Source organism: Muntiacus reevesi, chromosome 18, assembly GCF_963930625.1.
Source record: "Muntiacus reevesi chromosome 18, mMunRee1.1, whole genome shotgun sequence".
In the NCBI taxonomy this organism is placed as follows: domain Eukaryota; kingdom Metazoa; phylum Chordata; class Mammalia; order Artiodactyla; family Cervidae; genus Muntiacus; species Muntiacus reevesi.
The window spans coordinates 49,333,694-49,346,178 of record NC_089266.1 but is presented as its reverse complement, the minus strand read 5'-3'; the positions used below and the strand labels follow the sequence as shown (position 1 = coordinate 49,346,178).

At 42.3% G+C, this 12,485-nt stretch overlaps 1 protein-coding gene across 6 annotated transcripts in view; it reads right to left on the bottom strand.

Moving 5' to 3' along the window:
- Nucleotides 1-12,265, bottom strand: part of BCAS3 (BCAS3 microtubule associated cell migration factor) — a 576,922-nt gene extending 564,657 nt beyond the window's left edge. For all 6 annotated transcript variants that reach the window (XM_065910780.1, XM_065910783.1, XM_065910782.1 and 3 more), the window contains exons 1-3: nucleotides 12,176-12,265; nucleotides 10,704-10,791; nucleotides 6,634-6,688 (exon numbers count right to left, since the gene is read on the bottom strand). In XM_065910780.1, coding sequence (XP_065766852.1) covers nucleotides 6,634-6,688; nucleotides 10,704-10,774 — 126 coding nt within the window. In that variant the 5' untranslated portion in view covers nucleotides 10,775-10,791; nucleotides 12,176-12,265. The remainder of the gene's footprint in view (nucleotides 1-6,633; nucleotides 6,689-10,703; nucleotides 10,792-12,175) is intronic.
- Nucleotides 12,266-12,485: the final 220 nt, after the last annotated feature.

Below are 12,485 nucleotides of genomic sequence, written 5' to 3'. Positions count from 1 at the left end.
GTTCTCATATACCAGTCAACCAATTTCATCTATGATTAACTATCTAATCTAACCAAACCTTACCTTACCATGGCACCTCTGTCAAAACCAGTGACTAACACGGGTGCTTTACTACTAATTAAGCCCCAGTTGCTATTGGGATCTCAGCAGTTTTTTCACTAATGTCCTCTCTCTGCTCCAGGACTCAACCTAGGATACCACACTGCATCTAGGACGACCCCTTTTTCCCTATGTCAGGCTCTCCATTAACCTGGTAAAGCGATAACACATTTCCAAATCTTCTTACATTTAGCGTAAGGCTGCTTGTGTGTGTGTGTGTGCCCTAAGTCACTTCAGTTTCGTCGCAACCCTATGAACTGTAGCCCACCAGGCTCCTCTGTCCATGGGATTCTCCAGGCAAGAATACTGGAGTGGCTTGCCATTTCCTCCTCCAGGGCATCTTCTGGAACCAGGGATCGAACCCACCTCTCCTGCACTGCAGGCGAATTCTTTACTGCTGACCCACCAGGGAACCCTTAAGGCAGCTTATCACCTCCTTAATCAACATTCTCCCAATTCCTCTGCAACATCTGCACGATGCTCTCCTTTGACTTCTGGCCAACATGCAGCATGAAACAAGGTTAAAAAAGGCTTTTCAGTGGATTGGGATTCTTAAGACTTCTCTTTCCCCTTCGGGGAGACACAAGGCTTGCATACTTTTGCTACGTCTTCAAGTTTTCATCTCTCCTCAGTAGACATACTGCTCTTTACTAAGCATTTTTGAGAAAATTCTATGAAGTTGACTGAAGCGTCCTGTGTGCCTTCTTGCAGGTTGGCATCTGGAAGGCATGTGACATCATGTCATTTTGCCTCCCAGCTTTCAATGATATCCTTTATTCATGTTTGAGTATTTTATTGTCAGTGAAGCACAGACTCATGGGTGCTGATTCAGGTTTTGTTTTCCTTTTCTTTTTTCTGACATGTACACACTGCTTTATTTATTTGACTGTACTGGTCTTCGCTGCTGCACACAGGCTTCCTCTAGCTGTGGACAGTGGAGCTACTCTCTAGTTGCAGTATGCAGGCTTCTCGCTGCAGTGACTTCTCTTGCTGCGGTGGACAGGCTCTAAACACACGGGCTTCAGTAGTTGCGGCCCAGGGGCTCATCAGTTGTAGCTGGAGGCCCCTAGAGAGTGCAGGCTTCAGCAGTTCTGAACGGGTTCACTTGCTCCACTGCATGTGGGATCTTCCCAGACCAGGGATCAAACTGGTGTCCCCTGAATTGGTAGGCAGCTTCCTATCCACTATGCCGCCAGGGAGGGCCCCCATTCGGGTTTATCTGCTATCTTACTGCAGGTCAGTGTACTACCACATAATTTCTCCCCCAGCACTGATTTTTAGCCCTCCTTCAAACAAGATCCAACAGCACTGCTCTCTTATTTAGACTTGAAGCTTTTATCCCATTACTGATACAGGACTTGTTATTTCTCCTTTTATTCCTTATCTGGTTTCTAAAACATATACACAGTCATAAGCACAGAGTTATTACTGAATTTAAAAAAACACAGGAACAATCACTGTAGGTGTGTTGTTTTTTCACTGCAGAGAAAATAACTTCCATTGCATGCCCTTTGTCAAAAGTATTATTTAAATTATAGCAAATTATTCTACAGAGACCACATATAATTTGCTTGACTATTACTGATATTTGGGCAGGCTATAATTTTATTGATTGATTGATTTGGCTGCCCTGGGTCTTTGCTGCAGCATGTGGGATCTGGTCCCCTGAACAGGGATCTAACCCTGGCCCATGGGCCCCTACACTGGGAGCACAGAGTTTTAGCCACTGGACCACCAGCAAAGTCCTGTGGCTACAATTTTTCACACTGAAAAACATCAAAATTTCTCACTGAAAAGTTCTGGGCTGTAACTTTTTTTTCTGAGAATTTTTAAATAAGTTTTCCTAAGTACAATTATTAAATCAAAGGGCACAGCTTAGGGCTTCTACCAGTCATCAATGACATCTGTTAAACACAGTGGGAATTCACACTATTTGTGACAGCTGAAGAAGCTAATGTAAGTCTGACAACACATTTTCTCCCTTTTAGGGATATTTGGAAACCCAGAGAATAATTTTCAAGATCCATGAATTCAGTGATTCCCAGGATAAAGCAGGAGTTGGAACATAATCTCAGCAAAGATGTATCATTTTCCAAGTGGTTGAATGTCAAATGGCAGATTGTGGATTTGTTGTTGTTGTTCAGTCCCTAAGTTGTGTCTGACTCTTTGTGACCCCATGAACTCCGGCAAGGTAGGCTTCTCTGTCCATCACTATCTCTCTGAGTTTCCTCAAACTCACATCCACTGAGTCAGTGATGTCATCCAACCATCTCATCCTCTGTCGTCCCCTTCTCCTCCTGCCTTCAATCTTTCCCAGCATCACTGTCTTTTCAAATGAGTCAGCTCTTTGCATCAGGTGGCCAAAGTACTGGAACTTCAGCATCAGTCCTTCCAATGAATATTTAGGACTGATTTCCTTTAAATTAACTGGTTTGATCTCCTTGCTGTCCAAGGGACTCTCAAGAGTCTTCTCTAGCACCATAGATCAAATACATCAATTCTTCGGTGCTCAGTCTTCTTTACGGTCAAACTCTCACATCTGTACATTACTACTGAAAAAACCACAGCTTTGACTAGACAGACCATGGTCAGCAAAGTGATGTCTCTGGCTGTTTAAAACACTGTATAGGTTTGACATAGCTATTCTTCCAAAGAGTAAGAGTTATTTAATTTTGTGGCTGCAGTCACTGTCTGCAGTGATTTTGGAGCCCAAGAAAATGAAATCTGACACTTTGTCCACATATCCTCCACTGATTTGCCATGAAGTGATGGAACTGGATGCCATGATCTTCGTTTTTTGAATGTTGAGTTTTAAGCCAGCTTTTTCACTCTCCTTTTTCACCTTCATCAAGAGGCTCCTTAGTCCCTCTTCATTTTCTGCCATTAAAGTGGTATCATCTGCATATCTGAGCTTGTTGATATTTCTCCCAGCAATCTTAATTCCACCTTGTGATTCATCCAGTCCAGCATTTCACACGATGTACTCTGCATATAAGTTAAATAAGGAGGGTGACAATACACAGCCTTGACGTACTCCTTTCCCAATCTGGAACCAGTCCTTTGTTTCATGTCCACTTCTAACTGTTGCTTCTTGTCCTTGCATACAGGTTTCTCAGGAGGCAGGTAAGTTAATGATGCAGAAGTAGATTTTTTTTTTTTTTTTGGAATTCCATTTCTTTTTCTATGATCCTGCGGATGTTGGCAATTTGATCTCTTGTTCCTCTGCCTTTTCTAAATCCAGCTTGTATATCTGGAAGTTCTCCGCTCATGTACTATTGAAGCCTAACTTGAAGCATTTTCAGCATTACCTTGCTAGCCTGTGAAATGAGTGCAGTTGTGGGGTAACTTGAACTTTATTTGGCATTGCTTTTCTTTGGGACTGGAATGAAAACTGACCTTTTCCTGTCCTATGACCACTGCTGAGTTTTCCAAATTTGCTGGCATAATGAGTGCATCACTGACAGCATCATCTTTTAAGATCTGAAATAGCTCAGCTAGAATTCCATCACCTCCACTAGCTTTGTTTGTAGTAAGACTTTCTAAGGCCACTTGATTTCACACTCCAGGATGTCTGGCTCTAGGTGAGTGCCCACATCATCACGGTTACCTTGGTCATTAAGAGCTTTTTTGTACAGTTTTTCTGTGTATTCTTGCCACCTTTTCTTAACATCTTCTTCTTCTGTTAGGTTCTTGCCATTTTCGTCCTTTACTGGGCCTATCTTTGTATGAAACATTACCTTGGTAATTCCAATTTTCTTAAAGAGATCTCTAGTCTTTCCCATTCTATTCTGGATTAAATGTGGAAAAAAGGGACCATGGGTCATCAAATCTTGTCTACCACCTGTGTTCATTGGAGAAGGAAATCGCACCCCACTCCAGTATTCTTGCCTGGAAAATCCCACAGAGAAGCCTGGTAGGCTACAGTCCATGAGGTGTCAAAGAGTAGAACACGACTTAGTGACTAAACAACCTGTGTTCATAAATCAAGATTTATTTATTTTTTTTTTGTTTTTTGTTTTTTGAAATCAAGCTTTATTTTAATACAGCCATACCCTTTCTTTTATGTAAAATCCAGTGGTGAGCAGTTGCAGCAAAGACTATATGAGCTGCAAAACTTCTCTGGCACTTAAAAGAAAGGGTCTACCTGACAACTGCACAAGACCAAGAAGCTTTTTTTTTTTTTTTGGCTGCTCCAGGTCTTAGTTGAGGCACATGGGATCTTTAGGTGAAGAATATAAACTCTGTTGCAGCATGTGGGATCTAGTTCCCTGACCAGGGATAGAACCCAGGCCCCCTGCATTGGAACCACGGAGTCTTAGCCACTGGACCACCAGGGAAGTCTCTAGACTATGAAGCCTTTAGGACAGGCACTGAGCATCCCTTAACACAGCACCCGATCGGTGGCGCCTGGTTGAGTAAAGTCTGCTGCCTGAATTTTTGCTTTCTTTCCATAGTCACTAGAATAATGACTCACACAATGCAAACTTCTTAAATGCCTATTCTGTTTCTTAGATCCATAGCTACATCTTTACTTCCACAGGTACCTAACTCTGATCCCAATCTCCACAGTCAACTGTATAGCTTACCCCCTTCCTGACGTATAATCCTCATAAAAACTAAGTTAACCTTCCACCTTGCACCATCATAACATTCTTGGCTAAAACCCAATCAGTTTTGGCAGCCCCCTATTTTCAATCTATTGCTCAATCCAGTATTCTTATTTCTATAGAAAACTCTCCAACTAGTCCCTCAAAGCCTCTGATCACAGCCTCTCTCTTCCAGCTGACAAAAAACTGCTTGCTACGCAGGATTTCCACAAGCACAAAAGGTGCCTTTGAAAAATTTTATATAGGGGCACTCTAACAGGAAGGCAGATTATCAAGATGTTCAAATGCTCCTTCCTTAGAACTAGCCTCATATCAAGGCTCAGGGGTTAAGAAAAAGGTAAAGTTTGCAGAAGACCAAGCTGGATTTTGGCCCTGATTGCTCTCTAAGCCTGGGCTTAGAGTCTCTACAGCCACAGCAACTCTGCTGCCTACCATACCCAGCTGAACAGTTTCCTTCACCATCACATCTCCATTCATTTCAACTGACCCCACTTCCAACCCCACTTCCAATGTCCTTTGGAACTTGATTCTTTCACTCTTCCTTTGCTGTGCATTCCCTGAGCAATTAAATATTCAGCCTGTTACTACCAGGTGCAGCAACTTACTGATATGTTACTACTACCTCTGACTGTTTCAAGCCATTGACTTCCCGACTTAACCAAGTTCCTCAAGAAAAGAAAGCATTTATTTTGCCTTACAGGCCCCAGAGATCTTGCCGTCATGACCTATTTTCATCAAAGTTGACTGAATATAATAAAGGAAGACCAAATATGCCTTAATATTTTCCCTTATTTGAAGAATACAATTGGTGTAATACAATTGAAATCTGGATTTTAGACTTTTCCAGGACCTTTTCCTAAAGCTGGGACACTGGATCTATGAATGCCCTTTTTCATCACTGCAATTACAGATATCAAGGCAATCGGAACACTGACAGCACCAGAGAAAACCAGAACCCTCTCCCTTTAGGAAGTCCACTAACCAGCAACTTCCCAAAGATACTGTTTCCCAAGAATCACCTGAGATTCTTCCTAAAGACACAAGTTACTGGAGGCCGTCTCAGTTCCCCTGAGACAAACTCACTGGGAGATGGGCCTGTAAATTATTATTTTTAACAAGTGTGCCAAGTGTTACCTATGTTAATTGAAGTCTGGGTGACGGTGCACTAGAGATGATCCCAGGAGAGTTGCTCTCATTCTTTATTCTCCCAGTTACAGAGCAAACAGTAAAGGGCTTACTCGCTTAGAGTAACAAACTGTCGGTCACTCAGTTGTGTCCAACTCTTTGCAGCCCCATGGACTGCAGCCCTCCAGCCTCCTCTGTGCGCAGAATTCTGCAGGCAAGAACACTGGAGTAGGTAGCCATTCCCTTCTCTAGGGTATCCTGACCCAGGATCAAACCCAGGTCTCCCGCCACTGCAGGCAGGTTCTTTACCATCTGAGCCACCAGGGAAGCCCTAGAGTAACAAGACAAGCTCTAACTGGCATAAAACTACTGTTCAATATGAAAGTGATACAGCTCTGCACTCAGTATTTGGTTAATATAATATCTCGTTAACCAAATGCAAAGCACATATTACTTATTTCACTTTCAACAGCCAATATTTAACTAAGACAAGAGAAAGGTTTTGGAAACAGAACCCAAATAGGCAGTCCCAAGCCCCATCTCTCAACTAGTACCTCACCTTGATTCCCCTTAGGAAATCAAGTCCTAAAGAAACATAATTATGACAAAACCAGCACAAAACTAAGGCATATCTAATAGTAACAGCAGGAACAGTTCCACACTACCAATGCTCGTGATGCTAAAACATCAAAAGTCTTTCTTAAGTTGATGATACTGGTGTCAAACTCAGGGAACAGAATATTTCAGAACTTCCCTGGCCAAGAGTAAGACATGCTATTTCTGAAACCACAGAGATACTTACCTGAGGCACAACATCTTGCAGAAAAGTCACGACACTTTCCATGTAGGACTGCTCCCTGAAAAAGGGGTGAGATGGAGAAAATTTAACATGACAGCTAAATATGAAACAAGGAAAAGCTCTTTCTACAAGCCCTAAGAAAGTTATTAATAATACTTAAAAAAGAAAAAAGCAACTTTCATCATCTGGTAATTCTGCTAACTTGCTTTCTTAATTTTTCTGAATATGTTTTCAAACGCAAATGAACTTTAAATTTCAAACATTAACTCTTCTTAAAAGTCATGCTTTTTTTTTTTTTTTGGCTGTGCCAAATGGCATGCAGGATTTCAGTTCCCTGATCAGAGATCAAGCCTGTGCCCCCTGCAATTGAAGCAGAGTCTTAACCACTGGATCACCAGGGAAGTCCCTCCATTTTTTTAAACTGAAGCAGACTCTAGTTCCATTCCTGGGTTGGGAAGACACCCTGGAGAAGGGAAAGACTACCCATTCCAGTCTTCTGACCTGGAGAATTCCAGAACACTGGGTCACAAAAGTAGCTTCCCTGGTGGCTCAGCTGGTGAAGAATCTGCCTGCAATGTGGGAGACCTGGGTTTGATCCCCTGGTTGGGAAGATTTCCTGGAGAAGGGAAAGGCCACCACTCCAGTATTCTGGCCTGGAGAATTCTATGCATTGTATAGTCCATGCGGTCACAAAGAGTCGGACAAGACTGAGTGACTTTAACTTCACATCACGTCACAGTTGAATCACAATATTGCGTAAGTTTCCGGTGTGCAGAGCAAGGTGATTCAGTTTTCTATTTTTTCCCAATTTTTTTCCATTATAGGTTATTATAAGGTATTGTAGATAGTTCCCTGGGCTACATATTAAATCCTTATTGTTTACTTTATGTCTACTAGTCTGTATCTGTTAATCCCATACTCCTAGCTTATCCCTCCCCTTCTCTTTCCACTTTGGTAACCATAAGTTTGCTTTCTTTATTTGTGAGTCTATCTCTGTAATATAAATAAGTTCATCTGTATTTGTTTTTAGATTCCACATATAAGTGCTATCATAGATTTGTCTTTCTTTGCCTGGCTTACTTCACTCAGTACGATAATCTTTAGGTCCATCAATATTGCTGCAAATGGCAATATCTCATTCTTTTTTATGGCCACATGGTCTCTTATTTTGATATACTGGATTGGCCAAAAAGTTCATTTGGGTTTTTCCATAAGATACTACAGAAAAACCCAAATGAACTTTTTGGCCAACCCAACAGATACAACTTTTAACTTGTACCAAAGGAGTGATGACAGAAGACTTGACTAAACAGGATCTTCCTAAGTCAGAGCAGAAGAATGCCCTAGGTTAGAGCAAGAAAAACTACTGATGATGACTCAGTATTCAATGACGTTCTCTTTAAATTGGTTATGAACCTAATCCTAATCCCTTACCTGTGTACAGCAAAATGAATCTGTTCTGATGCAGGTGCAGGCATTAGGAGTTATTAAGAAATCCTCACAGAATTCTTGACATAGGTAAGACATGGGAAAACATCAAAATGCATAAAAGTGAAGAACTACTAAGGACACTGCATGTGTGTGAGCGCGTGCACTGTCACGTCCAACTCTTTGCAACCCCATGGACTGTAGCCACCAGGCTCCTCTGTTCGTAGGATTTCTGCAGGCAAGAATACTTTAGTGGGTTGCCATTTTCTCCTCTAGGGGATCTTCCCAACCCGGGGACTGAACCCACGTCTCCCGTGTCTCTATTGGCAGGCAGATTCTTTATCACTACAACACCTGGAAGCCCATGTTAAGGATCCTGAAGATATTTCAAATGTGAAATATATGGGTATCAGCAAATGGTGAAAAAAAAATTATTCAAAACACCAAATCAACTTCATTTTAGAGAAATGTGAAAAATTACATTTGAAGGGAACAATGTGAGTTATCCTAAATCCTATTTTTTTAAAAAGGTAACAAGCCTTAGATACCTATAAACACTGGTCAGGCCTTCCTCTCCAAACTCATTTTTCTCCCCGTCTCCTTACCTAGCCTGTTTCAGTCACATGCAACTTCAATTCCTAGACCACACCAAGCTCTTCTTTGAATCAAGACCTTTACATCAGCTTTTGTTCTCCATGGATTCCTTCTCAAACTCTTCCATGTCTTTCAGATCTCCAGCCTTAGTGTTACCTCCTCAGAGAGGCCCTCCCTGACAGCCTTAAATCACACCCTCTGATGTCACTTTCCATCAGAGAACACTGGGCACTGATCGAAGCCTGTAATTACTTTATGGACTGGGTCCCCCACTGGAATGTAAACTCTATTACAGAAAGGAATCCCTCTCTCATATTTACCTGTTATCTCAAGAATCTTTAAGTCAATATTTAGGCACAGAGTAGATGCTCAAGCATTACTTGTTAAAAGAACACTGAATAAATTAAAGAACTTCCAAAAAACACTAAAATTACATGTTGCGTAACGAAAGCAATATATGTGGAATACCATATGGTGAGACAGCAAGAACAGTGCATAAAGCGCACAGACTCTGGACCAAACTGCCTGGGTTTGATCCAGGTTTCCTTTCTTGGCTGTTATCAAGGAACATTGGTATCTCTCTGCTTTGGTTTCCTCACCTGTAAAACGAAGACTGAAATAGTACCTAACTCATAGCTAATAATATGCTTAACCTATTGCCATGGTCCTTAGTCAGTGAAGGAATATACACCCCTGGGAAACACAAGAGGAAAAGAAAGGAAGTTTAATGGTAAATTATCATAGTATGTATATATTTCTGTTAATCTATGAAGGCAATCTTTATGTAACATGCTAAACTGTCCAAGGGAAATAATCCAAAATGCTACAATTCCCTTATGAACATTTCTGAAAGACTGAAAACAAATTTCATCTCCTTAGCCAGCTATTCAAGGGTCTTGATTATCCACCCCAACCGCCTTTAAATAGGTCAACTTCCCTAAGGTTTCATTTATGAAAACAGCTTTCCTTTCCCACATCTGCTCACTCCATCCCCTTTGCTGAAAATGTGCCCTTGATTCTAACTGCCCAAATTATATTCTACTTTTAAAGTATGCTATAAATTTTAGCTTCTTAACAAAACCTTTTCAGATCTAAAGTACTCCAACTAAATACTTCCACTAAAATATTCCCTCTAAATTCTCATGCTATTTTGCTGGCATCTTTTTTATTCATTATAGTGCTTACAAGTATACACATCTTAAACTACATTAGATTATAAGCTTCTAGAAAGTACAGACATGCTTTGTCAAAAAATGCTTAAAATATAGAAATGTACTCTCTGTGACATTGACTTTAGGAAACCTTCTGACTGAGACCTGGAGTGATATATTTTACATCACAATATAGTATTCTTGCCAGGAAAATCCCTTGGACAGAGGAGCCAGGTGGGCTACAGTCCACAGGGTCACAAAGAGTTGGACACAACTGAGCACATCCACACACACACAGTAAACATACACATACATGTGAATGAATATATCTATGTGCTTGTCAGAACACAATACTAACCTCCATTTTCTATTATATTCTATTTTTTAAATGGTCCTGATCGACTAAACTGATTTAAGAAAGTGAAGTCGCTCAGTCCTGTCCAACTCTTTGCAACCCCATGGACTGTAGCCTATCAGGCTTTGCCGTCCATGGGATTTTTCAGGCAAGAGTACTGGAGTAGGTTGCCATTTCCTTCTCCAGGGGATCTTCCCGACCGAGGGATCGAACCCAGGTCTCCCGCATTGTAGGCAGACGCTTTAACCTCTGAGCCACCAGGGAAGCCCTGGTGATATAATGACCCACTAACTGTTAAAACTGAGGTTTGAAAAAACAGTACTCATGTGTTTTTCATGTACTCTATAAATGTGCTAAACACATCAACTTGACCCTCCAATTATTGCTTTTATTTGGCTTTGGCAATCAATGATATCTGTCATCCTGTAAAGCCAAGTTAAACAGATTTTCAAAAGTAAGCACTGCTCAGGAAAGAAACCCCATTGCTAGTTACTATTCTGAGTAATCTTTCTTTCACGTATCAGATTCATCTGAAATTCGCTTACGTGACAGCCTGAGGGCGAACCACAGCTCCACCAGTACAACGACTGGGTCTTCTGGGGGAGTCCGTAGCCATTGCTTCATTCACAAAACCTGTTTCCAGAATGAAGAGACAGACAGGGGAAAAAAAGGATCATTACTGCTCAGGATAGGAAGAAAGAAGTATGGTTGCTTGCTAGAGATCCATTGTCAAAAATACATAAAATATAGGAAAATTTCCCAGCAATTACTCTTACACCTGAAAGTGCAGAGGGCAGAATACGAAGAAGTAGACAAAATCACTTTTCAAACTATTGTGAGGTCTTCTTATTTGGACCAAGCCTCAGAACCACAAAACTAGTTAAGACTCTTATAGGATCCGCTGAGCTCCTGTTAACATAAACTAGGAAGGGATGGAAAGTCTAGCACAGGATCACTTTATAAAACCAAATGAGCTACCTTTGTGAGCCAAAATTAAAGAATTTACTGAACTCTAATGTTGAGATAATAAAAAATATACAAGGTACAGTATTTTAAGACCAAATGGAGCAGTGAGGTAACACCTTCCAAATAAGATCTTTGATAATCTATGAGTAAGACTACATATGTATCCTAATGGGTGTTTTCTAGTTTTACTGTGGTGATCATTTCACAATATATACAAATATCGAATCATGGATACATCTGAAACTAATCTTTTATGTCAATTATGTACTTAAAAAGAGACTGCTTGGTCACAATTTAACAAGACTTTCAAAATCATATCTGTTAACCCCTCTATTGTAACCTAATCACCAGAGTCTAAGTAAGTAAATAAAAACTTATATGACATTAGAAACCCTTTATCCTTTCCAGTCCCGTCACTGAATCCTGATTCTTGAATGTCTAAAAAACATCTGAATCACTTGGGAGGTTTTAAAAGCAGGGAACACACTTGGTTAAGGTTAAAAGAGGCAGCAATGTGAAAGATCTTAGGAGACAGCACACAGCCTGGAGCTAATCTTGAAAGCCCCTAAAGCCACCTCTTTTAAACAAGGGGCATTCTATCACCTTAATGGAAATCTCGCCACAGGCGATTCCCCTCTGCTACAAGCAAAAGACCCTCCGCCCCAGCTAGCCCAGGGACCCCTTCCTCAGAAGGTACCTTCACCTCCAGCCTCTCAGCCCTCTCATTTCCATTCCACCCTTTATTTCTCGAAACACAGCCTCCCAAGAAACTGTCCTTAAGGACCCTGTCTCCCGAGAACGACCCTCGCCAGCCCCTCAGGCCCCACTCTCCTGAAAGACATCAGCGAGGCGCTACCCACTTAACCTCCAACACCGAGCCGCCACTGCCCTCGGCCGCCCTCTGGCCCCTGGCCCTGCCTCCCCTCCCCCTCCGACCTCCACAGCCCCTCCTCGCCGGATCCCCGCCAGCCAAACCCCCTGCCCTCACGCTGCCCGTCCCTGGTCCTCGCCCAGCCTCCCCCGAGCCACACCGCACCGCCAGCCCTCTCACCGGCCGCCCCGCCGGTAAACGCTGCGCTCCAGCTCAAGGCTCAGTGTTTGGAGTCTCCCCCTCGTGATTGACGGTTACCACTTCCTACCACGCCTCAGCGGAACTACCTCTCCAGCCAATCCCAGGAGCACACCGGCCGCGGCCGGGCACCGCCCTCAGGGGTCAGCTTCGCCAACCAGCAAGTAGGAAAGAGGCGGGCCCGCCTCCTGAATTGACCCAATCCGCTGGGGCTCGAGGGAAAACAAAACACTATGTCGAGTTCGAGCGAAGCCGAGGTGTCAGGTTCGGTTGCGAACGCAGGCAGGTGGCG